The sequence below is a fragment of the Ochlerotatus camptorhynchus genome, unplaced genomic scaffold (genome assembly GCF_037179485.1).
Source record: "Ochlerotatus camptorhynchus isolate MF236.1 unplaced genomic scaffold, CSIRO-AGI_Acam_v1.1 ptg000025l, whole genome shotgun sequence".
Taxonomy (NCBI): Eukaryota; Metazoa; Arthropoda; class Insecta; order Diptera; family Culicidae; genus Ochlerotatus; species Ochlerotatus camptorhynchus.
In genome coordinates this window covers 1,366,095-1,393,735 of record NW_027040517.1, presented here as the reverse complement: position 1 = coordinate 1,393,735, position 27,641 = coordinate 1,366,095, and the positions used below count along the sequence as shown (strand labels likewise).

Below are 27,641 nucleotides of genomic sequence, written 5' to 3'. Positions count from 1 at the left end.
AATTAATTAAATAAATGCAAAAGCGTACTTGTTACATTGTACCATTCGTTTTCGCGTGTGAATGGTGTCTTTAAATCTATTTATCTCTGTAGTCTCCATTTCACAAGTAACGACGACAGTCCCAAACCGGCAAATGAAATGAAAGTTGTAAACAATCGCAAAGTCCATACGTCGTTTTCATATACCCCACTGTAGTATAGTAATGCTATTATATAATCGCTCGCCTACGCAAATCTTTGGGTTGGAAAGAATAATCAACGTTTTGTTTATAGAAGTTGATAGAACCTTTTCAATTGTTGGTCTAAAATATATTGAATTGGTTCCGCTTTTTGATAGATCGAAATTCTATCGGCCAGACTATGAATTTTCACGCACAGTCTGACGTTTGCTTATGGATTTTATCATAGGAGTAAAGAGCTACAGAGTCGCCGTCAACGCCAATTTTACACGGCTGTGATTAACAGGAACATGATATATGGTTGGAGAAGGTACGTTGTAAGCTACAAGAAATAAATGTCAAACTAAACGATGCCAAAATATGCCCCCAAAATTTCAATTCTGTTACTCCATATAAATATTTAATGTTTATATGAAGTAACAGAACTGAAATTTTTGGGGCATATTTTGTCTACTAATGGGATTAGACCCGACACAGATAAGTTGGAGTCAATTCGTAATTTTCGAGAGCCATTTCCGAAGAAGTAACTCGCAATTTTTTTTAATTAGTCATTATGTGGGAAAGTTTATACCTGTTGGCTCAGGCGTCTGCGTTGACTGATGTAAAAGAGTACAAAGAATAAAGACAGGTGTTTTAGAAAGCAACCGATAACGACGTGTTTTCCTTCCTTCTCCTATGGTCCTCGACACTACACCCGCTAAAGATGGTTTGCAACGTTGTGACTTTCAGTGTGTGGTGCTCATCAGACTTCCCTCTATACATGAGATTTCGGATAAAAAAATACATACTTAAAGCAACTATCCTTTTTTGACCCTATTTTAGACATCAGAATCAAACAGCATACCAACAAAGCCAGGTAATTGAAAAACTAGCTACAAGACAGAACCTCATTGCTGCACTGGACTAAGCCAAATTCGTTGAGCGAACGAATCATGCTGAAGACAGTGTGTTCGATTCTCGGTCCGGCCAAAGATCTTTTAGGATTCTTCTTCATTTCTAATCGGTAAAAACAGGACGGTTCCCTTATCAAAATTTATACGAAAATGGTATAACTTTAATTAAAATATATCACCTCAATGCTTTGCGTTAAGAACACAAAGGTAAATGTGCATAAAATGGATTAACAATTGATTTTCTATCACCATAACCTGATCAAGTAAGACTCTTTTACTTATCCGCTGCCAAACAATAGTGTTACTGCCGAATTACAAGTTGGACTTCATGAACGGCTTAAGATACAAATGGAATGATTTGTTGACTGGTTCCTGGAATTTAAATGTATGAACCGGTAAATTTACGTATTAAAAAGTAACACAAGGTACGCTTTACCTGATTCAGGGGACTCTTTTTGGCCTCTTCGAAGAGGCGTTCGTAGACATTTCCATCATATGCACCAAGTGCTGATCCGAGCACCGTGTCTGGAATGTCAAACGAATCAACAATACTGACAGCATTTGGTCGCATAGCAGCGAGGGAATCTTCCAATTTTTGCTGCAGTCGTGAAATATCACTTTCCGTGATGGTCGTGAACTGAAAATGCAGTACACTTTGTTGGTTAATCTGTAACAGTTCAGCGAATCCATTTCCCACTTACTCTCAGTAGATCGCCGACCACCTTCATAGCCTCGTCGTATGCGTACAGTTCGTAGATATCTCTCAAAGCACGTGCCAACTCGGGTGGAATGGTTGCGCAAGATTTTTCAATCATCTCGTATCCAGACTGGACCAGGAAAGCACGACAATGAGCATCAGCTGTCCGTGCTAATTCTATCGATGTCAGGTTGACGGCTTCCTCCGGTGTTCGGCCTGTTCGCTTGCGCTGTTCGATATGGTCACTGGCTAGGCGGAGTTTTCTGTAATTCGTTCATGAATGTGAAAAGTTAATGGTAGGTATGTATTTTTTTGTTCTCTAAGGACGTAGACACTAACCCAGCAGCCACGGTTTGAAGTGCTTTAATTATTCCGGGCACCGAATCATCCCACGATTGGCGTTGATTGCTAGAGAGGAAGTTCTGCAGGTACTGCACAGTGGGAACTAATTCCTGTCCTTTCTGAGCCTGAGTCCACACCTTAAGTAAATATCTGAAAAAAATTGAGGTGCTGGTTTAAGTATATGGTGCAAAGTAAGATCTGTAGAGAGAGAGAGAGAGACGGGGATCAGTCATCTTCCTGTTAGGGAATGTCTATATACCACGTGAACTATGGAAGGAAGGGGGTTGTTTAATGGCCACGGCTCATACAAATGTTACAAACAAACCGCACAGCCACACTCTGTGTTTTCACTGAAGGTACACTTGAGAGTGCTCTCGACCTCGAGTGCACCTTCAGTGAAAAGATAGAGTGTGGCTCTACGGTGCGGAAATTTTGCATTTTGATAGGGAGATTAATAGTATTAAACAATCTCTTTTACGATGGGTTAACTGAAAATCCAACTGGCTTTTATGTTAGCATCCTATAATAAAAATTATTGAAAAATCCTAATAAGAGTGATCTATCACTGCTGATTATTATCAAAAACAAATAATTTTGTTTAAAAAAACCCATTTCTGTGCATTCTTGTGATTCACAAATACATTCTTCTCCAGATCATTAATTGCTGTCAAAAGCACATCATCCTAAACGTATCACGTACGAACTGGCAACAATTTTAACTGAGATCCAGCAAAACAAAATACCGAGCTGCTCGGTGGTGCCCATCTCGGCAAAAAAATTTGAGTGTGTAACTGCATATATAGAGGTACCAGACATGTTTTGTAGTGTCAGGTACTCTATTTTGTGATCTGTGAAAGGGAAATCACAAATCGAGTGTCATCAAAATACATGGAATGTTGAGAGAGTGAGCTCGTAAGAGAGAATTTTCTTTCTCAAATTTGAATTTTTTGGTGGACTGGTAGGCCACCGACAAACCGACATGAATAGTATCATCACAGACAAACAGACATAACACATTGAATATTTCTCACTGTAAAACATCGTCGCTAAAACATTACCGCCATCCCACTGCGACCTAGCAAGAAGTACAGTCGACTTGTTTCGCGCTCCGGTATTTCGGAAGTTTTCTCGGTATTCGGTTGGTTTAAATTATCAGTTTTTTCTCGCTTAGTGATTACTGGCATAGTACCCGGCTAAACAATTATCTGAAAGTGAGTTTTTTTCTGAGAAGAAAGTGTGTTTTCGGCATCATCGGAAGGAAAATTGTTTTTGCGATTGCCAATTCGCCAACCATTTTGCGCACCATCGGTGCGTGATCACGCATACCTGCACACAGATCATCGTCATCGAGTGTCAGCATCTGCCTCCGCATTTATACCGGTCATCCATCATCGTGTGTCCAGCTGAGTGCCGAGCCTAATACAAGCACACCACTACAAAGATCGCCCGCACACGCGCATCGAAGGTCACCCACGCTGCGCGTCGCTCCGCTGCTGCTGTGTAATCACTCGGTGGTAGTAGTATAGCAGATAAGTTTTTTTTTCCTGTTTCTTTCTCTCGCCCATCAGTTAAATTTAATTTTGTGTTTCTGTGTCTGTAGTTTTTTTTCTGTTTATTGTGTCTGTGTGGTTTTAAGCATCGTTTCAGTGGTAGAGCGTTTACCGCTCCCACTAGTACGGCAAAATGGACGTCTCGTCAGAAGACGATATGGACATTTTGTCGGAAGATGACACCAGTTTGCCACTCGATGGCAAGAAAAGACGAAAACGTCCTGTCATTCATGGTTCGTCTCAGAAAAGCCCCCGATCGCGAGCCTATCCAGATGACTCGACTGGGCCATGGGTTGTCTACTTTCAGCCCAAAAACAAACCTTTGAACTTGATGCAAATTTCCACTGATCTGACGAAGCGATACTCGGCCGTGACTGAAATCACGAAGGTTAGGCACAATAAACTTCGTGTCTCCGTCTCTAACCTGAAGCAGGCTAACGAGTTTGCTGCCTCCCAGCTCTTCACGCTCGAGTACAGAGTTTACATCCCAGCTCGTGATGTGGAAATCGAAGGTGTGGTCACCGAAGCGAGTCTGACCCCCGAGATCTTGGAGAAGCAGGCGGTTGGCCGTTTCAAGAACCCCTTGCTCCCCCCGGTGAAGATACTGGATGTCCAAAAACTGGGCTCAGTATCTGTCAGCGAGGGCAAAAAGAGTTTTACCCCCACAGACTCGTTTCGCGTGACCTTTTCTGGTTCAGCCCTTCCTCAGTATATCGAGCTGGGAAAACTTCGACTACCTGTGCGCTTGTTCGTTCCCCGGGTCATGAACTGCCAAAACTGTAAGCAGTTGGGACATACGGCGTCCCACTGTGGCAGCAAGGCACGCTGTTCCAAATGCGGGGAGAAGCACGAGGATGGCGCCTGCACAGTCACGGCACCAAAATGCGTGTACTGCAAAGGATCTCCTCCCCATGGTCTCTCGTCGTGTCCGGTGTACAAACAACGCGGGGAAAAACTAGAGCGCTCTCTTAAAGAACGTTCCAGGCGGTCTTTTGCAGAAATGCTTAAGACAGCCAAGCCATCGACCAACGAAACAAATCCCTTCGCTCTTTTGTCAGATGACGAGTCTGGCTCTGACTTGGCTGAGGAGGGAGTTTCTTTCAGTTTTCCGGAAGGTTCTGCCCGGAAACGAAAACGCATCCGTTCGCGGAAAGTTGCAGATCAAGAACCCCAAATCAGCTTGCCCAAATCAAGGAGTGGTGGAAAAAAGGAGACTTCTACTCCTCCTGGATTCCGCAGAACTGATTATACCCAGGATTTTCCACCTCTCCCGGGGACATCCAAAACCCCCGATGCCCCAATTTTCAGAACACAAGCCCCTTCTTCATCTGGGTTGTTCTCATTTGATAACATTGTGGACAGTATCCTCAATTACCTCGATATTTCTGATCCTCTGAAAAGCATTGTTCTGGCAATGCTTCCTACTGTGAAAACCCTCTTGAAGCAGTTGACATTGAAGTGGCCCCTCCTTGCAGCAATCATCTCCTTCGATGGATAATTTTCCAAACGAGGTCGAGGATTTGATCACTGTTCTACAGTGGAATTGTCGAAGTCTTATTCCTAAGATAGAATCGTTTAAGTTTTTGGTTCACAATAATGATTGTGATGCATTTGCTCTATGTGAAACTTGGCTCTCTTCAGATATCGATCTTCCTTTTCATGGTTTTAACATTATTCGACTGGATCGTGAGGATTCGCGTGGAGGAGGAGTACTTTTGGGGATCAAAAAGTGAAATTCCTTCTATAGAGTGAATCTTCCACAATTTCCAGGTATTGAAGTTGTCGCATGTCAGGCTTTTGTTAAAGGCAAGAGCCTTTGTATTGCTTCTGTGTATATTCCTCCCCGAGTTTCGATTAGTCAAAAACAACTTTCAGATATCTGTTCAGTTCTTCCTACTCCACGGTTGATAATGGGAGATTTTAATTCCCACGGTACAGGCTGGGGGGAACTGTATGATGACAACCGTTCTACTTTGATATATGACCTCTGTGATAACTTCAATATGACAATTCTTAACAATGGAGAAGTAACACGTTTGGCTGGTCCATCCTCAAATGGAAGTAGATTAGACCTCACACTTTGCTCTAATTCATTATCGTTGGATTGCACGTGGAATGTGATCCAGGATCCCCACGGTAGTGATCACTTGCCGATCAAAATTTCGATTGCCAGTGGGTTCAATCCGTCGGAACCCGTTAACGTCGCGTACGACCTCACCCGTAATATCGATTGGAAAACGTTCAAGACCGCGATAGATGAAGCCGTGTCGTCGGTAGAAGAGCTTCCACCGTTGGAGGAATATAACTTCCTCTCCAATCTGATCTTGGACAGCGCGCTTCGAGCTCAAACTCGGCCGGTTCCAGGAACGTCTTTTCGTAGGAAACCTCCTACCCCTTGGTGGGACCAGCAATGCACTGAGGTTTATCGTAAAAAGTCCGACGCGTTTAAGCTTTTCCGGAATCGCGGAACACCCGAGTATTTCGAAGCGTACTCGACTCTTGAACACGAACTCAAGAGCCTCATCAAAGCCAAGAAACGCGGATACTGGCGGCAATTCGTGGACGGTTTATCGCGCGAAACGTCGATGAATACGCTTTGGAACACGGCGCGAAGGATGCGTAACCGGTCTTCAAACAACGAGAGCGAGGAGTACTCGGATCGGTGGATTCTCAAGTTCGCGCGAAAAGTATGTCCTGATTCCGTGCCGGCACAGATGATTCCTCGCGAAACGACGAATTCGGTAGACGAGATCAGCCAGCCTTTTTCAATGCTGGAGCTCTCACTCGCGCTCCTTTCGTGTCGCAATTCGGCTCCGGGGGCTGATAGGATCAAGTTCGACTTGTTGAAGAACCTCCCAGACGTCGCTAAGAGGCGCATGTTGAACTTGTTTTGTCAGTTCCTGGAGTTCAATATTGTTCCAGATGATTGGAGGCGAGTGAGAGTTATAGCCATTAAAAAGCCTGGAAAACCCGCGTCAGATCATAACTCGTATCGTCCCATCGCGATGTTATCGTGCATTCGAAAATTGTTGGAGAAAATGATCCTTTTTCGCCTCGACAAATGGGTTGAGACGAACCACCTACTCTCAGATACTCAATTTGGTTTCCGTAGGGGTAAGGGAACGAACGACTGTCTCGCGTTGCTTTCCACAGAAATCCAGTTGGCTTTTGCTAAAAAAGAGCAAATGGCTTCTGTGTTCTTGGATATTAAGGGGGCTTTTGATTCAGTATCGGTTGAAGTCCTTTCAGACAAACTCCACGCTTGTGGCCTTTCCCCATTAATTAATAACTTTTTGTACAATTTGCTGTCAGAGAAACATATGAGCTTTTCTCATGGAAACTCTACAGCTTCTCGATTTAGTTACATGGGTCTCCCCCAGGGCTCATGTTTAAGCCCCCTTTTGTATAATTTCTACGTCAGAGAAATTGACAATTGTCTAAGTGACAACTGCACGTTGAGACAACTTGCAGATGACGGAGTAGTGTCAATGACAGGGCTCAAAGAGGTCGACCTGCAAGGACCCTTACAGGATACCTTAGATAATTTGTCTACTTGGGCTATCGAGCTAGGTATCGAATTCTCCTCGGAGAAAACTGAGTTGGTCGTTTTTTCTAGGAAGCATAGCCCAGCACAACCGAAGCTTCAACTTTTGGGTAAGCCGATCACTCAGTCCATGTCTTTCAAATATCTTGGGGTCTGGTTCGATTCCAAATGCACCTGGAGATCCCACATTGAGTATCTGAGACGAAAATGCCAACAAAGGATCAATTTTCTCCGAACAATTACCGGAACGTGGTGGGGAGCTCATCCGCAAGATCTTCTAACGTTGTACCGGACAACGATTTTATCGGTTTTGGAGTACGGTAGTTTTTGCTTCCAGTCGGCGGCTAAAACTCACATCATCAAACTGGAACGTATCCAGTATCGCTGTCTTCGTATCGCGTTAGGATGCATGCACTCGACTCATACGATGAGTCTCGAAGTGTTGGCGGGCATGTTGCCACTATCGGATCGGTTTTCGGAATTGTCCCTCAGGCTCCTCACCCGTTGTGAAGTTATGAACCCACTGGTAATCGAAAACTTTGAGAAGCTTCTTGAGCTAAACCCTCAAACTCGTTTTATGTAATTGTACTACGTGTACATAACTCAGGATGTCAGCCCTTCACAGCATAATCCCCATCGTGTATGCTTCTCCGACTTCGGCAATTCAGTTAGTTTTGATTTATCTATGACGCGGGAGATTCGTGGAATCCCAGAACATCATCGTTCCATGATTGTTCCGTCAATTTACGCTGCAAAGTTTGGCCAAGTTGATTCCGCAAGATCGTTCTTCACAGATGGATCACTAATAGAGTCGTCCGCTGGTTTTGGTATTTTTAACGAATTTCATAGCGCCTCTCGAATGCTTCAAGCTCCTTGTTCCGTATATGTTGCTGAACTGGCGGCAATATATTATACGCTAGAAACGATCGCCTCACTTGCACCAGATCATTATTTTATTTTTACGGATAGTCTCAGTTCTGTCGAGGCTATTCGCTCTATGAGGCCGGTAAAGCACTCCTCGTATTTTCTCATGAAAATACGAGAGCTTTTAAGTGCTTTATCTTTAAGATCTTTTGTCATCACCTTTGCATGGGTCCCATCTCATTGCTCGATTCCGGGCAATGAGAAGGCGGACTCACTTGCTAAGGTGGGCGCTATGGAAGGCGATATTTACGATCGACAAATCGCCTACAATGAATTTTTCTTCATTTATCGTCAACAGTCACTCGTCAGCTGGCAGAATAAGTGGAGTGAAGGGAGTTTGGGACGATGGCTATATTCGATCATCCCTAAGGTGTCGAAGAGTCCTTGGTTCAAGGGGTTGGATGTGGGTCGAGACTTCATTCGTCTGATGTCTCGCCTCATGTCCAATCACTATTCGTTAAACGCTCACTTGTTTCGTGTTGGGCTGGGAGACAGCAATCTGTGAATGTGGGCAAGGTTACCAAGACGCCGATCACATCCTTTGGTCTTGTGCTGAGCATCGTGGAGTCAGATCTGAGCTGTGCGATTCCCTTCGGGCTCGAGGTAGACAACCTAATGTTCCAGTTCGGGATATTTTGGCTAGACGTGACCTGGAGTTTATGAAACTCATATATGTTTACTTTAAGAATACTAACCTTAGATTGTAAGTTTGATTAACCTTGTGTTTAGTTTGTGTATTGTGCGTGTAGTTTTTTTTTAATGTTTGTTTTCAAGATGAATAGAAATAAGTTCATGTTTTAGGATTAATTAAATATTTGTATAATAAATCATATTTCAAACCTCCTTCTCCCTTTCCCCACCCAAAAAATTGTAAATCTCCACTAACCTCGAGACGACCGCGAGTAATCGGTTCAATTCCTTTAACTCTAGATTTAAGACAATAATCATGTATAATGAAAATGATAACTCGGCTCTGTAAAGTTTATTCGATTGAGCCTGTACAAATAAATTAATATAAAAAAAAAAAAAAAAAAACATTACCGCCATCTGTTGAGTACACTGTGGTGGGTAGTACGCTGAACAGATGGTGGTAGTGTGTAAACGTCAAACGCAAGGGAATTGACTATGCGCGCCACAGGTGGCGGTACTACCAACTACGATACTTTTAAATTGACCGTTAAATGCCTGTTCGATGAAGAACTTGCGAGTGTTATGTCTGTTTGTCTGTGGTATCATCAAATTTCTGATCAAAGCACAAAACTGACATCTGCCGCCGTGTTCACGAATAATGTGTATCCTAGCCACAAACAGGCATACAAAATGTATGAGTTGGTTCGTGTCTAATCTACTGCGGGCAAATTATGTTTATCTAGATTTTCTATGGTTTTGACAGATGGGATCGCTGCACATTTGAATCTGCCGTTATAAATTCTCGATCAAGAGTTAAGTTTCATGTCGGTTTGTCGGTGGTAAAGTGGTTAAAAAATGTATGGGACAAAACCTTTTTTATTCAATTGTAACTTGTTTAACATAAAAAGCCTGAATTTATAAAGAGGCGACATTTTATTTATTTTACAGAACTTCTGCTCGATTGCAATGACTATTCATATGACTTTGGCAGATAATCGATTGTTCCAATTATGACATGTCGTCTCTTTATAAATTCAGGCTCTTTATTTTAACAATAATTCCCAGGAAAAAAGGGAACGACAAAGTTATTTTTTTAGGTTTTCGTCAACTTCTTTTGACCAGAATATGCATCAAAAGCGTATTATTTCCACTTTTACTTATCTCTATATGGGGATTTTTATTACTTACCACCAATGGGACGGCGTCATTTGCGTGAAAATAGCCATGACTAAATGGTTCATTACCGCTAATAACACCAAGACGGCTACAAAAGTGTAATTAAATTTGTCCTCAAAGTTCGTTGAGTCTAAGGCCCAGTGTTCGAAAAGCTCAAAAACTCAAATCTCATGCGTGAATAAATTCGCCTATGAGTGCCTTGCAAAATTCAACTGCGGAAAAATCACCGATGAGTTTTCAGGTTCACAAATTCATTGCTTTATATTTTGGCGTTATTCATTGATATACATAACTGTTGTTTTTGCATCAAGCCGACCGAACAGCAAAAAGAATAATAAATAATAAAATCTTTTGTCCGCTCGGTCACTCGCATTCACTCTGCCAGGGGCCTAAGTTCGAAGCCTACAGTAACTGCACCTGTTCTTGAGGACACACGCCGGTTCAAAATATTTTAAAATCAATCGATTTAAGAATATAAGCACCCAAACTAATAGAGAATGTGTTTATTATCCAGGTTGGAACCAGTGCAAACCCGAGATTATTATCAGTGCGAACCTCAACCCGAGCCAGGTTACAAAAACAAACGTTCACACTGATGTTTGACAGCCAACGAGCAGACCCAATCTTGATACCCGATCCAGGTTGGAACTGAATCAAAAACAAATTTGCTATAATTTATGGTGTAGAAAACCCCGAGGTAGATGAATGTTGAATAATCCGCCACTTCGGATACGGCGTGAGTCCATTATTTATCTCTAATAGAAGCGCACTGGGCCTGTCCTAAACTGCCTGTCATGGAAGTCTGTCCCTTATCACAGCAAGCAGAGAAAAACGCGTTTTAAGTTTGCTTCGTAGCATTGCTTCTTATGTAATGGGACAACCCGTGTTTGCCTGTATTTCCAAACTTTTCTAGTTGAGTTCTTCCAGTACTAAACTCAGTTTTTACAAAAATACAAAGACTTGCGATGAGCGGCAGTAAAGTTTTCAGACCCATTCATGAAATCTTAACTTTTACCGTTTTCACCTGTAGTTTTTCATGCAAAACAGCTCATTATTCTAAAGTAACAATAATTAAATGTCAAGGCCTGGGAGAGTTGAGACGTCACCCAATTAGCGAACTCTCATCTAAAAAGCAGCCCGACGAGAAAACCCCCAACGAGCGAATAATGATTGTACCGATGACAGTTTCTTTATTTATTTTTTAGGTTTAAAAAATATATGAACCGTAAAAAAATTGCCTATTCCCGCTAAACTATACACGTGGTTCATGAATAGCCCCGAACCAGCTGAAATCGTTTCAAATGTCATCTGAGTTAAATCAATGTATTTTGGAGGAAAGAACATAGGACAGATATGAGTGTAACAGCAGGAAGGAATAGCAAATCCAACACCTTCCTGTTTTTGGCAAGTCACTTCATTCCATTTACTGATAAATGATTACTTCGTGAATTCAATAGGGTTATCTAAGTTCAAGGCCACAGTAGAATATATGATACGTATGTGTATTTTTACCTGGCTGTTTGTAGCAGAAGCACCGTGTTTTCACCTTCGTAGGTGCACGCAGCAGTGACCATACCGTATGTACCAAACAGATTGGAACATGTCATATAGCCATGACCGCCGCATGCCAAACGGCACGTTTCAACCGCTTGCGCGGCATCTGCAGTACACACTGCTTTCAAACAACAGGCGATCGCATGCAACTCCGGTAGTCGTTCCAGATCTCCTTTATCCAATTCGGACGTCACCTGGTTATACATGTCCCACAAATTATCGGAAGTTAGTTTGAAGATTATACTTTTAGCGATCGCTGGAAATAGCTTGTACTGTTGGGTAAGATGATCGATGACTTGTACTTCTGGCTGGCTGTTTGAGTTAATAGATAAGATAATATATACGATTTATTGCAGATTTTTTGTTTTCGAGAACAACAACATGCACGTACTCTGGATTGATAACGCTTTGGCGACGCACACAAGAATACCGGGTGGCTATTGTTACCGCTTTCGACAGATAATTGGCCATGTCTCTTACAATGACCACTCTAACGAACATCATCGTACCATATGTCAATACAGATGATGGCGGTTTCACGAATGAGCCATCCTCGAGCAGCTTAGCGTTCTTCATCAACATATTCGCACGAGGAATGCGAACATTCTTGAAACCAAGGAATCCATTGTTAACTCCGTTCATGCCTAACTTGTTGCCAATTTCTCCGATAGTGATCCCCGGCATTGGCATATGAGTTTCTTCATCGCGAAGTTGCACAATGAACGGATGAATTCCATGGCACACGCCCTTAGTGTACAGCTGTGCAATTACTACACAGTAGTTGGCGGTATGTCCAACTGTAACAGTAATATATCATTAGGTTGATTTACAAAACAATCCTTATGCTGTAACTTACGTCCCCCTGGCCACCACTTGTATGACGACAACGTTGGGCTGTTCAGCACAATTTCTTTGGTGTTTTCATCATAAGTCGCAGTTGTCTCCAGACCTCTGATAAAGGTACCATGACCAAGTTCAGTCTGAGCGTAGGTTCCAACAATTTCACAATTCCATGCTCGCCCGATCCACTCCGCTTGTTGTTCAGGTGTTCCATGTCCCATCAGGGCAGGGAGAAACATGACAAAATGCACAGCCAGAGGATTTCCTTCCTTGAGAATTCCAGACCCTAGAAGTCCTCCTAGAAGGGCCCTAAAACGTAGAAAAATTCAATAGTTAAACTTCTAATCCTGAAAAGTTAGGTAACTATAGATTTACATGTAATTGTCCACGCCATCCTTGCCCTGGGCTTGCATTTGCTTCACTTTGCGGAAAATTACAGTGGCTTTGCGGACCGATTCTTCGTAGACCTCCTTGTGGGATAAAAAGTGCAATGGAACTTTGTCGAAAAACTCAGGCTCCGATAGGAAGAATTTTTCTGCAAATGGAGACAGTTAGAAAAATGACATCAGTATGAGATCTCAAAAACGATGTAAAATAGGGTGAGTTATCTTAACATCCCCCCGCTCCCTTTTGCTCTTTCGATCTTTATTGAGGTCCCCAACAACTGTGCCAAACTCGAACGAAGTTGGTTTGTATGGGAATATATACGGAAAACGAAACGAAACTATTCATTTGCTTGTCAAACATTCAAAAATTGGTATAAAACCTGAAGCTTAGATTGGAAAAACTATGCAGAACAACTTTGTAGAAGATCACAAATTGATTTGACTTCTAGGCAAAAAGTTACTACCCTTTTACTCTAGGTCATGTGCTATGCGTATACCTACAGGCATATATATGAGCTTATATTTATGCGTGAAGTACTAGGCCTACAGTAAAAATAAAAACTTTTTGTAAAGAAGTCGAATCGGTTTGGACAAAGTTTTTCTGCATAGTTATGCCAATCTATGGTCAGAGTTGGTTAAAATTTAACATTTTTAAAAATTATTGACAAGTAACTGAATAGTGATGACCATACATTTTCCCATGCAAACATTTAAGTTTTCCCGCATATCCAGATCGTGGCCAAATACGTTCAAATTTGACACAGTTGTAGAGGATCTAAATACTGATCGAAAGAGCAGCAGGGAACAAGGGGTTGTGATCCGCCATACAAACTTGACCCTCCACATAGCTTTCATGTGATCACATAGCTAAAAATCTCACCACGAGATCACATGAATATTATCAGGCCGATTAAAATCATATGAAAAATCATATAAAATTAAGGTGATCGCATAAATGTTATGTGAAATTCAGATGAATTTCATTAATTTTGTTTATGGATGAAAAGCATTTGCGATTCCAATGGAAGCTACATGAAAAGTATTTTCGGTTTAAAATATTTATAAATCTATCCAGCTTTCCATGCTCGGTCATAGAGCTTTTTGACGTTTAATCGGCGCACACTACTGCACCATTTAAATCGAACGAGTGCGAGCAAAAGGGAAACAGATTAGTGGGAAAACAAACCGTTCATTCATCCATGTGTGCTAGATATAGAAAGACGATTGAACGTCAAAAAGGTCTATGGGGGCCTGTTTGTATGAATAAATGTATCCATCACTGTGCTTTTTGACACTATCTGGATGTTCGAATTTCGACCCCTCCCTTTCCCTCTCCCAGGAACAGAAGAAAATGGAACAAAATACGCCCTCCAGTTAGTGTTAAAAAGCACAGTGAAGGATACATTCACTGGATAATCCTTCATTCATTCATTTTTGCATCCTGGTCTACAACTATTTTTCAGAACGTTCAATCAAAGCGTGGTCTTCAGCAAAGTTTTTTTTTTTTTTCCTTGGTTTGTTTTCCGTCGATCTTGTTTTCCGTGCTGAGCACCAATGCTACCGACGCCAGGAAGGCAGCTCCCACACCTGGACCCTACCTATCGACCCATCAACTCATGAACCGGGGACCAACGGCTTTACTTCCCTTCCGAAGGGATGTTATGCCTCAGAACATCCCGACGGCGCCGACTGGGATTGAACCCAGGCCTGCTGGGGTGAGAGGTAATCACGCTTACCACTACACCACCGGCACAGCTGTTCAGCAAAGTTGTAGCTGGAAAAATTTCACATAGGGTAAATGGCTCTAATGTTGGCAACTATAGCAGTGGGGGAGAGGTACCTCATCGATTCTTCCGATTCGCCTCCTAGCATCGTGCTATAAGGTACCAGGCGATAACCAGGGTAGTTGATCGATAGCTCGATGACGTCATTTCGTTGGCGTCTGCAATGGGAAATTCTCATAGCAGGCGTTGACGATGGGACGTTGTCGAGTTGTTGAATAGCAACTATCGTGTTAACTCGCCGATTACCTGTCGATCTGCCAAATTTGGAAAGACGTCTGTATTGAATTGTCTCATATAATAATATTCCGCCCACTATATCACAAGAAATTGCGAGTAGCTGAGTGGAATGGAGATAAGTTAAGCATTGGGTACAGGACTAAGTCTCCCCTGGGTGGTGCCAAAAGATGAGCGCAATAGAATCATCAAGTTGCCATAAGGCACGGAATGAGACTATTGCATGGCTGGGTAGTCAAAGTCTTCCATTCGTTAGTCATTTCAGGTGGATTAGAACAGGTTTAGGTTTAGGGTGGGCGTTGGCCAGGTTTGGATTTTTCAGATGTAATCCTGGATAGGACCCTGTCATTGAACGTCGCGTGAAAGTGGAACTTAATGAAGGCCTAAGTACTTTTTCGTAGTTTTTAGTTTTCGGATTTGAAAGATCGTCGGTTACAGTGGCCTGCTTACTGAGCAGAAAAACGCGGTCCCAGGTCCTTACATATCAAAGAGATTTATGGTAAAATCGCTTGTGTATCGTGTATTTTGCGAAACTCGTTGTTGTCGTTGGTTCCGGGTTTGAATGGATACACAAATTTGAGCAACGGTATTATGTGATATGAGGGGCTCGGTGGCCTTAGAGCAACCGTTTTTGCTTACTGAGCAGGACATCATGAGTCTAATCTCAGGCCCATCCACATTCAAGATTCGTCAATCGTTTTATTTGTTAATATGACTACATGGTAATAACAGCAACTCGGTGATTAAAAAGGTGCTCGTCTGCCTAGTGGCAAACGTTTTTGCTTACTGAGCAGAAGACCGTGGGTTTAGTCCCAAGTTCCTTCGCGGTATATGATCGTTAGGACATCAATTCAGCTTATCGTTTACCAAAACGAACCCTGCTGCAAACCCAACCCTCTTATCCAACATCCCAGTGATTCCTCGTGGAAGTGCAGAGGTGTTCTCGGCTTCCATCAAAGCGAGTGTCATGTCAACACAATCCTTCCCATTCCTTTCTTGACCTGTGTTCGGGCGCGGCCGGCGTTGGTATTGCCTAATTTAAGATCACCAGTTTTTACACATTGAGGATGATTGCTAGTCCCAAGCATCGTCTATTGGTTCTCTGTGTAATTACAGCTGATCTGGCAGTAACAGAGTAGCAACCGTGGGCGGTCAATCAAGCTCAAGCAAGCTCAAGCTAATGTTGGCAACTATAGCAGTTTTCGGTTCTTCAAAGAATTTTAGAAAACTTAAAAAAATAGGAAATCTTGAAAATGTATATGAAAATTCAGTATGTCTAGAGAACCGAAACGAAATTCAAAGAACCTCAAAAATGCGTCAGAAAAATAAATAATAACACTTGAAGAGAGTTTGAGAACACGTATATGGACGAATGCACCGGAGAATTTAAGTTCATGCACTGAAGAAAATGTCTAGATCAGTACTTCCCATCCAACGCCCTGGTGCGCCGCGAAGCTTTCCCAGGTGCGCCGCAGGCTCATTAAAAAAATATAGGGGAAAAGTTCTCTTCGGCAATACCTTAACCTATTATCGTCAGGGGGTAAACAACGTGCTTGAGAGCTCAATTTTGGCATGTGGATACATTGTGTTTCAGAGCAACTATTGGCCAAATTTGAGTGCTCTAGGACTTTGTTTACCCCCCTGACGATAATAGGTTAAGGTATTGCCGAAGCCAACTTTTCCCCTATATTAAAATCCATCTAGGGAACGTATTTTTTTTTTCCAAATTCATTCATGACCAGTGCCTAATATTCAAACATGTAATAAAAAAATCAATATATCCTCTGTTCACTTCTGTAGTTGAGAAGTGGTCTCAAATCTCTCCCCCTGCAATAGTGAAATCCAACCAACCACCGGCCACCCGTGGCGCTGTTGTCGTAGCGGTGATAAAAATGTAAAACATCTGTCAAACATGACTCACATCAGAATTTTCACTTTTGAAATTGGAAATTTGCCTTATTTTGTACGTTTTTGGGGATCAAAAAGCTTGATAAATTGCAGGAAAAGTAGGGAAAATTTCTCTAGTGTTGGCCTATGGATCCAACATTGGGCCCATCGCTAAAAATCTGCTATTTATCAATTTTATCTAGATCAACGCGTCATTGGGACGGTACGACGGATGGCTATTGAAAATTTAGTCGATTGCTGAATTTATGTATGGGCCCAAATAAGGAGCATTTTGGCCGACATTACATCCATTTCCCCTATATAAAACCAAAACATCATTCCGTCTCGCACGCTGAGCCGGTCAAGTCGCATCGGTACACTCAAAAAATTTATCACATATCTAATGAATGAAAACCATGTGAATTTCACATAGCTTTCATGTGATCACATAGCTAAACATTTCACCACAAAATCACATGAATTTTATGAGACCGATGAAATTCATATGAAAAATCATATAAAATTAACGTGATCGCATAAATGTTATGTGAAATTCAGATGAATTCCATTAATTTTGTTTATGGATGAAAATCATTTGCGATTTCAATGGAAGCTACGACACGGTGTACGACACTAGTATTTGAGTTTTTGAGTTTTTCCCCACGCGAGGGTTTTTTCTCGCCAAAGTTAGTTGGCCTAGTGTTAATACAGCTAGTGCGCGAGTGAGGAAGCCGTTAATCATACGCCGAGCGCTTTGATTACGGTCCAGCTTTAACTTATCATCATCACATCATCACATCATCCCATTGATAGCAACAACGAAAGCACGTTAAATTGCCTACCAAGACGACCGAGGCATACCAGCTACAAGGTTATCGACCCAACAGCCGTTGGGGCAAACAATAGCATCGCACCAGTCATCTGCCGCCTCAGTGCAATAGGTATATCGTGTCGCTTTGTGTTCACCAGTATCGTATCTCCCTTGTTTCCCTGGTCCAATATTAGATTAGGTTGGGTCATAATTAGGGTGGTCCAAAATTTTGTAAATAGTATATATCTATAATTTTTTTTTCTTGATTTTTTTCTCGTACTATTTTTAAGTAGAGGATAGTTAGGGTGATCCAAAATTATATATATATGTATTTTTTTTTCTTTTTTATTGATTTTTTTTTCTTCTCGTATTACTCTCTAGGAGAGTGAAACTATATCAAACTTTTTTTTTTTGGTTAACATTTTTTTTTATATTTTTGAGATTATTTGAAATTACTGCAATTATTAAAACACCATTGCGGCGATATTTAACCGCAATGGATGAAAATGATAAAGGCGGGGGATGGTCGCTTTCCATCTCAGAAGACGAAACTCTTAATTCCACCTCACACGAAAGTCTCGAGGAAGTTGTTGAAATTGAAATGGTTTCAGTTTTCTTGGACATTAAGGGGGCTTTTGATTCTGTTTGTATCGATGTCCTTTCGGATAAACTCCACGATAGTGGGCTTTCACCAATTATGAACAACTATTTGAACAACTTGTTGTCTGAGAAATATATGAGCTTCTCTCATGGAAACTCGACAACTTCACGAATTAGTTACATGGGTCTCCCCCAGGGCTCATGTTTAAACCCCCTTCTTTATAATTTTTATGTAAAAGACATTGATGGTTGTCTTGATGAAAATTGCTCGCTAAGGCAGCTTGCAGATGACGGCGTTGTGTCCGTTATAGGGCAAAGTGCACCGGACCTGCAAGGACCATTGCAAGATACCTTAGACAATTTGCCTACTTGGGCTTTGAAGCTGGGTATCGAATTCTCTCCGGAGAAAACTGAGTTGGTTCTTTTTTCTAGGAAGCATCATCCTGCACAGTTACAGCTTCAGCTAAAGGGTCGAACAATCACTCCAAGTATATCTTTCAAGTATTTAGGTGTCCGGTTCGATTCCAAAAGCACGTGGGGAAAACATATTGCGCATGTGAAACAAAAATGCCAACAAAGAATCAATTTTCTTCGTACAATTACTGGAACTTGGTGGGGAGCACAGCCGGAAGATCTGATCAGGTTGTATCGAACAACCTTCTTGTCGGTTCTAGAGTACGGTAGCTTCTGCTTTCAATCCGCGGCAAAAATACATATCCTGAAGCTGCAACGGGTTCAATACCGTTGCCTCCGAATCGCGCTATCGACCAAGTGCTTTGGTCATGCACCCTCCATTGTGTTGCTAGATCCGAGTTATCCGCATCCCTCAGGGCCCGAGGAAAACAACCTTTGCGGCCCGGTAGAGACATCTTGACAAGCCGAGATCTCGATTATTTTAATTTAATTTATGTGTTTTTAAAACAGATCGATCTGAGGATTTAGTAGTTAGTGACATCTTGTGCTCTCTCAAGTTGCTAGGTCTGCATCGGTGTACCCCCATGTTTGTCTTTTTCTCCAGTATGTCGCTTAGTTCTAGATCAAGAGCACATTGCTCTAAAAAACCTTGTGTTCTCAATCCCTACCCTGCCACCCGTTTGTTACAATTTGTCACCCCTAACCTCGAGATAGCCGCGAGTAATCGGCCCCCGCTTTACTAACGTTAGTTTTAAGTAATTTTGTAACCCAAACGACGAATATCGGCTCCGCAAAGCTACGGCAAATGACCCTATAAAAATAAACGCATTAAAAAAAACAAAACAAACTTCATGCTCTATAAAGAAATCCGCCCTTTTTTCTATTAAATATTGGTGCGCCGCGGCTTTTTTAGAAAATTTCAAAATGCGCCGCTATAGCAAAAAGGTTGGGAGCCACTGATATAAGGAATATTATGCACTTGAGTGAAAACCGTTTTCAAATCCGTTAATTCAAATCCGAAATCGACTCAAATTATTTTGTTCCATTGCTAAGTGGGCCAAGCAACTAACACCAGCATCTGATAGAACAAACTTCCTTTATGGAATGGCATTGTTAATTTGCGTGGCTCGGATCAACTGTTAATTCCGACCCTCAAATCCATCCGTACATTTTACTGAGAAAGCTGTATTATTAGAGCCCTTATATTTCAAGAGCCACACGTGAAAAGGGCATACAAGTTTTTAGTAAACAAACCTTTGTAGGCCCTTTTCTCGCCAACCGAGGGTCGGCCACGCAAACCAACAACATCATCGGGAAGCGGAAAGTTTCCCCTACCCGGTGATGTTGATGGGTTGCGTTTGTGTCATATGGGTGATGAGAAAAGGGCATAAGAAGGTTTGTTTACAAAAAGCTTGTATGCCCTTTTCACATGTTGTTCTTGATTTCTTGATCAACAATAGAAAAGGGCCACCCACGCAAACCAACACCATAATCGGATAGGGGAAAGGGGGAAACTTCCACCTACATGGTGTTAGTTTGTGTGAGCAGCCTTCGATTTGTGAGGAATGGGCTTTGGAACGGTTTGTTAACAAATGCTGATGGGCCATTTTCTATTGTTGATCTAGATTTGACATTGACATTGGATGTCAAAATGACTTTTCAGACTCATCTAGGGATGTCCGATTTTTATTCGAATAATCGGTTATATAATGCCAAGTACAGTATCCCCCGGTAATCCAACAAATTTGTGGCAGGATTAGCGGCGTTGATCTATAAAAATTAATGTTACCATGTAAAAAGCTCCATAAGAGACATTTATGTCAGTGGCGTCGCGTAACCTCACTTTTTACCTGTTCAACAACTTTGAAAACGTTATTTAGGGTCATGTTTACATTCAAATCAGTTTCAAAGGGCATAGGGTCTTCTAGTTTCACTGATTTGTATCCATTGGAACCAATATTGTTTTGTTTGTTTACGTTTTGAGAGTTGTTGAACAGGTAGATTGAGGTTAGGGTGACGCCACTGATTTATGTTGAATTAACAAGAGCCGGATTAGCGAGGGAATTAATTACGTTTATTGTAAATTGTGTGTGTAGTTTGCACTAATTTCCACACATGGATGGTGATGCATTTTGTATTAATTTCTACAGAGGATCACTACCCATCGTTTCAAACATGTCTTTCACACTCACTGGAGGAAAAATGGCAGCAAAGCAAAAAAAAATGGATTAGTTTATTAATCGACTAGTAAAAAAATCGGACATCACTGATTTTATGTGTAATTTTTTTTTTTTTTTAAGTGCAAAACATGAACACTACCAAGAGGCAACAAAAGCGTAAAAAAGAACGCGCACATACAGAGGGGTACGTGGATAAAAGGGACCAATTTTTTTTTTCAAAAGAACCAAAAAAAAATTTCTCCGCCCGTTTTATTTTAGCATTCTTTTTTGGGGTAATAAATAAGCACCAAGATAAGTTAAGTTTTCTTTATTAAGGAGGTTTCAGCCTGGGGCTGGTTCGCATCCAGTATATAAGCACTAGTCATACAATTTAAATATTGAGCTTTTTAAAGTTTTCTAGAGTTCGAATTTTCTAGTGTAGCTTTCCAATACTGTTTTAAAGCTGCTACTGCTCTCAAATATGTAGGTTTTTTGCCTCTTCGAAAACATTACAGGGCATTTTTTTCCACAGGAGTCTAAAGTGGTGCAAAATGCGCAATAACATCGATAGTTCTTGCATTCGCCACGAGGGAGCAACAACTTCTGATCACCAATTAGGGATGCTTGTTTCAGAAATGAATGCAAAACATACAGTGCTAAGAGGAAGAGGATAATGATATGCGAATAGTATGATATGCAAAAATGAATCAAATTTTAACCATTTATTTTTTATCTCCATCGTGTAAATAGCCATTCCATCATCATGGATAATCTAAAAAAAAAACGTCTATTAGTAAAGGGAATAGCACTCCCTCTACCTCGTAACAGTTTAACTTCGGTTTTCCGATCTTTACTCATGATGTTCGTACTAATTTTTAAAACGATGGCTTTGTTTTCACGTCGTGTGCCAGCTCAGATCAGCAAATGACGTACGATTGAATTTTTCGCATCATCATTTTGAATGATTTTCGTTAAAAGGTTGAACCAGTACCATATGCATTTCAATTTGGGATGACAATCATTCTTGCAGAAAGCTTTACGTATTTCAACTGGAGATCCGTTCACTTCACGTCTCAATGTTCATCATATATTCGAAAGGGACTTCACCTTATTTCAAATAAAAGAATCGTCATAGAATTGCATCTATCATTTACATATGCGATTTCGATGTTTCGATATGAATGGTTTGAGGATTCATACAAAAGGTATTGATGTTTTGGAACAGTGTAGCTGTCTTATTATTCCCTTCCCGTCTACGTCTAAAGCCTGGTACACACCAAATTCAAATCGCTGAATATCAGTAAAATTTTGCTGATTTTAGACTTGATGAAAGATCAGCAAACTTTCCAGCAAAATAATGCTGCTGTATCTTCCAGCCATTCCAACTTCTGTCAAAATGACAACATTTTACTGAAAATCAGTAAAGATTTCAGATTTCATTTTTACTGATTTTTTCAGCAACCCAAAATTCTGTCATTTAGCAGCATTTTACTGAATAGAGTCAGTAAACCGATATTTTTCTTATTAGGAGCGTGCAGCTTCTGAAGAAGATTGTTGATACAAATACACAAATAATATAGAGTCACCGACAAGATCACCTGGCTCGTTGCCATTTATATTTTATTAGATACAACCAGTGTATCAGTGTATTTAATTTTAATTACTTCCTCCTCCTCCTATGTGGTGCGTACGCAATGAGTTGGATTACAGAGGTGAAGCAATCGGTTAAGTTGTGTGAGTAAAACCCCTGTACGATACAAGCAATGAGAGACGTCACTACTTGCGTTTACGTTGATTTTTTGGTTTACTAATACAACAATATTTCACGATCTGCTTCACCTCTCTCTGTACTCATTGGTGCGTACGTACTTGCGACTGTGACGCTAACAGTTTGACAGTTCATTACTGGGTGGTGTCCAGCAAACCGTTTATGCGTTTATGTTAGCTGTATTTTTCGGTAAAAAATATCGTTTGCTGTCTTTCAGTAAAGCATTGCTTTGCTGATCATGATCCAGCAATTCGTTTTACTGAAATCTATAAATCTATTTACTGAAATTCATAAATCTCAAATTTGGTGTGTACGCAGTTGAAAAGAAAACGGAAAAGTAATTTTTAAGGAATATTCCCAAAAGTAAATTTGACAGCTATACACAGCAAAAAAAAATGTAATATCGATCAACGTAATTCAAACTGATGTATGAAATAATGATGTAATAGCAAAAAGCAGATACAATATTACATCAATGGATGTAATTTTGTTCGCAAAATCGATGTACATCGTACAATGTGATATTGCACAACCGATAGATTGACCTGGTTGCAGCAGTTTCGATGTAATATTCAACAACTTTTTTTGCTGTGTAGGGAGGTGTCTTTTGCTAAATTTTGAGATCATAGGGGGGTGTCGTTTTATTTTAAAATCAACAATTCAGTGTCAACATTTCAAAGGGGCGTAATTGCTTTTGTAAACAATGACTTTAGCCGTCAATTTCTCGCGAATGATATCTTACCTCTCCAAAATTACAATGCTAGCTGGTAGAGGAAACATTCCAGTGAGATTTTATTTGCGAGAAATCTATGGCTAAAGCCATTGTTTACAAATGCAATTACGCCCCTTTGAAATGTTGGCACTGAATTATCAGTTTTTATAGCATGGTACGCAGCTGAAAAGTAACGATGTTTTTACGTGCTACGGGATAGGACACGGAATGCTAAAGAAATTTCTTTCAATTAGCATTTCTTGACCCAGTACGCAGTTCAAAAGAAATCGGTAACATCACATAACATAACACATCGATTACATTAGTATCGTGATCGATATGAAGGTGGCGCATTCTGATGGAATTTCATTTTCCTTGCGGAATAATGGTCTGACCAATTATTCCGTTAGGTAATTTTAGCGTTTGTTGTAAAAATGATGTTTTGGATGCATTTTAACAACATAAAAATTGATAATTGTTGATTTTAAAATTAGACGACACCTACCTATGATCTCAAAATTTAGCAAAAGACACCTCTAGCTGTCAAATTTACTTTTGGGAATATTCCTCAAAAATTACTTTTCCGTTTTCTTTTCAGTTGCGTACTAGGCTTATGTTGTTAAAATGCATTCAAAACATCTTTTTTTACAACAAACGTTAAAATTATCTAACGGAATAATTGATCAGACCATTATTCCGCAAGGAAAGTGAAATTGCATTCAGAATGCGCCACATTCATGTCGATCACGAATCTAATGTAATCGATCTTTCCTTTACCGATTTCTTTTGAACTGCGTACTGGGTCAAGAAATGCTAAGGAAAAGTAATTTCTTTAGCATTCCGTGTCCTATTCCATAGCACGTCAAAACGTCATTACTTTTCAGCTGCGTACCAGAATTTAAACAATAACCATAAGGAGGAGCGCCGTACCACCAATTCGGAATATCATCCCAACTTTAAGGTTATGGTCGTACCATATATGATATCGTTAGTGTATGGTACTCGTTTATTAGGGTTACTTATCGTTGTGATATCGCGATACCTTTTTGGTTCTTCTTCTTCTTAATTTTGGATTTTAGTGTTCGTGAGTTGCGCTTGGAGATCTCTATTAAAGAGATGCAAGTCGTGTGACACACTCTGTCGCATGGTGTCCAGCAAATCCCAATTAGCAGTTTCCCGTTTTTTCCCGAAATTTTGGAAAATTTCCCGGTTGAGCCTCTATGAAATTTTTTTCTTAGTCACGTTATAACCAAGGTTGCAAATACTCATTTCAGCTAAAATAATGTTTTTCGGAATAATAAAACCAAAAAAAATTGGTATGATGGCATGTTTAACTTGTAACTTACAAGAAGAGGTTACAAAGTATGCGTTTGAAACATATAACCTCTAAATTTTACTTTCTATGAGTCACAATCAGCGATTTTCTGATCGCTGAGTGAGTGAGTGAGTGAGTGAGTTTGTGAAAAATCGCTGATTGTGACTCTCATGAAGTGAAATAAACAGGTTTAATATGTCAAACACATTCTTTGCAACCTCTTCTTGTATTCTACCAATTCAAAATTTGATCATGGCATCTAATTATTTCATAATTTAGAAAAACATTGTTTAAGCTGAAATGAGTATTTGCAACCTTGGTTATAACTCGAGAACGGATTGACGCATTTGCAAGATTATTGTTTTATTTTGTTCATCTTCGACGGGTTTAACAGCAAGGTATTTCAGAGAAAATGTCCTAGTTCTAAAACAGTTTTGACTAGAATTCCAAGTCAATTGTTTTAGTTCAGCTCTGTGGAAAATTTCATGGCGATTGTGAAGAGGATTCCAGGTTCCGCTCAAAATTCCTTGGGAATCGTATTTTAACATTGCTAACATGCTAGGGAACGTTCTTTCGGGATCGTCTTTTCTTCATGCATTTATCATTATTCATACAGTATTAATCATGATCAGTCTTAGAAAACGTTATATGTTTGAGCCCAGTTCTAGATTAGTTTGTTATTAATATCGAGCATTGCAGCTCGCTAGAGGTTACCAAATATGGGTTCTCTTCGTCATCCACAATAGTTTGGGGGAGGGTCAACCGTTGCGATCTGAGAGCGAAATAGAGGCAAATAAAATAGGGAACACAACACCATGACCCAAACGACTGAACCAACTCACACTTAACTTGTTCTATTTCTTTCTTCCTCTCATGTACCAATACTAACTAGATGAGAACAAAGAAAAAATGGCGAGAAAGTATGAGCAAGAAAAGAAGAATTAAATAAGACATGCATCGGAAAGAGTAAGCAGTCAGAAAGGATCACGCCGGTAGGAGACAGCCAATTTATACTGGACGAAACTGGTAAGTAGGATAAGAAGGTGTGTGCCTACTTTAGAATTACCTATAATCCACAACAGAACCTCATTTCCTTCAATTACTACTCCATCGCAACACTCACCTAATAATGAGCACTAACCTTCATATAGTTTCAGCGTTATCGATATTATAATCAAAAGGTGAGTTTTAAAGTAAAATTACCAGACCAGATGACGGACACGAGCCTACCCAGGGGAGGACCCGGACACGAGCCTACCCAGGGGAGGACCCGGATACGACCCCCCATGTGTGTCTAGAGTATCGCACGAGCTGACGAGCGCAACGGGAAGGAAAGTAGGTGTATAGACTAGGGGGTTAGACTTAGCGGTTGGCACATCCTATACACTAAACAATTACAATTACAAAAAACATTGATTGTGCTTGTTTGTTATGATTTTATTTATTTATTTATTTATTTACTTATTTATATATTCCCCCTTATTCTGCGAGTCACGTGACTCTCTCTCACCGGTGAGGTGACAATAGTCACCTCGTGTGAGGTGACTCTCCATTTGATTTGCATGGAGAGTCACCTCACACGAGGTGACAATTGTCACCTCACCGGTGAGAGAGAGTCACGTGACTCGCAGAATTAGGGGGATTATTTATTTATTTATACATTTATTTATTTATTTATGGTTTTCATGGTTTGTAGACAGAGGGTGCAATATATTTTTCCTTGAAAATTTAGGCACAATATATAAAAAAATCAGCGATGTGTTCTTTTTCGTATTTCAGTTATATTTGTTTGAAGTTATAAAGTTTTCGCTCAATACTCCTATGCAACAACGCATGGTAGTTGTGGTGACCATGTTACAGTCACTTTAAATCAATGATCTTTTAAATCGGCCCAGTTATGAATTTCTGAAAAAAATCGATTTTTTGGACCACCCTAACATGGAAATACCCTAATGATAAAATAAAAAAATAATACATATAATTAATTAATTAATAATTTCTAATAATTTGTGATAAGGAACATAACTATATCGTTTTGCTATGGAATGGCTGTATTAGTGTAAATACATGATATCAGTGAGGTGATGAGATGCTAAAAAATGAACCACTAAAGCTCACTTTAGTGAATCGGGTCTTTAGAACAGCTCGGGAGCGGATCGCCCTCACATCGCTAGGTATTACTAACTGCGAAAGAGCAAGCATGACGATTTGCTAGCATATTTACATATTTACCACCAATACTCTATCTTTGGAAATGTAGTGGCGAGGGTTGCTGTGAAGCATCGTCCAAAGTGTATGTTGTCAAGGGAAATTTTCGCCCAAGGATTTTTTTTTTGCGAAGAACAGAAAATCAGATAATTTGATAATTTGAGCACCGACAAGATGGTCTAATAGATCCACCAGAACAGCTAATTACGCATTCATGATTGACAAATACTGACAAGTACCTAAAATCTGTTTATTTACGCAATCTTCTTTTGAAGCAACATGTCCATAACACACATACTTGTGTGTAACTAGCTAAGTCCACAAGTAATGAGCGACACTACCACTTGTGTGTCACATCGGTTCGCTTATTACTCATTAATATACCTAAATATTAATATACAGATACATTGTTGGGATCCGGCAGCAAAAAATGCATTATCATTATAAACTTACCTCGCGATCGTTTTTCCTTTAATTTGGCCTCTCCACCTTGCCACCATAAGGTGAAATCTTCGTTTTTGAAGCTGCATTTTTTGCGCTCGTTCTGTAGATCCTGGTTGACCTTCGAGCTCGGCATATTTGCTGTTGTGCGTACGACGATTACTTTCCTCTGCTCTATTGACGACTGGGAGATATGCACGCGATGTACCACTGACCTCAATTACTGATGTGAATTATTCACTACTTTTTACTAGGTATAGGACGCAACAATTGAGCTAGTATAACTCCCTGCCTTGGTCTGAATTCCAGTAATTCACTCAAACGACTGATGTGAGAAAGTTGCTCTAAACACAGGGTTATGACCATCAGTTTTGTAGATTACTCTAGATGATAATCACTGGAATTAACCTTTGGATCGTAACAACTCACAACTCACTTATTTCGAGACAGCACTGAGAGCTAGCTGTGCACTTACACACGTATTCACTTACTCGAGCGACGAGCTTAAGTGCGAGTCTACCAGTCAACTTTATGCAGCAGCGCTTTTGATAACTTTTTACAGCTCTTGCAAAAATAGCAAAAAACGTTACTTAA

General features: G+C 40.5%; 1 protein-coding gene across 1 annotated transcript; it reads right to left on the bottom strand.

The window, feature by feature from the left end:
• Positions 1-1,323: 1,323 nt before the first annotated feature.
• ACOX1 (acyl-CoA oxidase 1) lies at positions 1,324-27,641 on the bottom strand. Its single transcript, XM_065229851.1, has 9 exons — positions 27,060-27,641; positions 12,704-12,863; positions 12,345-12,637; positions 11,880-12,285; positions 11,447-11,800; positions 2,108-2,260; positions 1,773-2,031; positions 1,508-1,708; positions 1,324-1,443 (listed from the first exon to the last, which is right to left on the bottom strand). Exons 1-9 carry the CDS (start codon positions 27,181-27,183, stop codon positions 1,384-1,386), a joined length of 2,010 nt encoding a protein of 669 aa, XP_065085923.1. The 5' UTR covers positions 27,184-27,641; the 3' UTR covers positions 1,324-1,383.

Coding starts and splice junctions, on each gene's coding strand:
- ACOX1 (XM_065229851.1), bottom strand. CDS start 27,183: ATGCCGAGCTCGAAGGTCAACCAGGATCTACAGAACGAGCGCAAAAAA. Junction 11,801..11,879: donor CAAAGCGTTATCAATCCAGA/GTACGTGCATGT, acceptor TAACTCAAACAG/CCAGCCAGAAGTACAAGTCA. Junction 1,444..1,507: donor AAAAGAGTCCCCTGAATCAG/GTAAAGCGTACC, acceptor TTTAAATTCCAG/GAACCAGTCAACAAATCATT.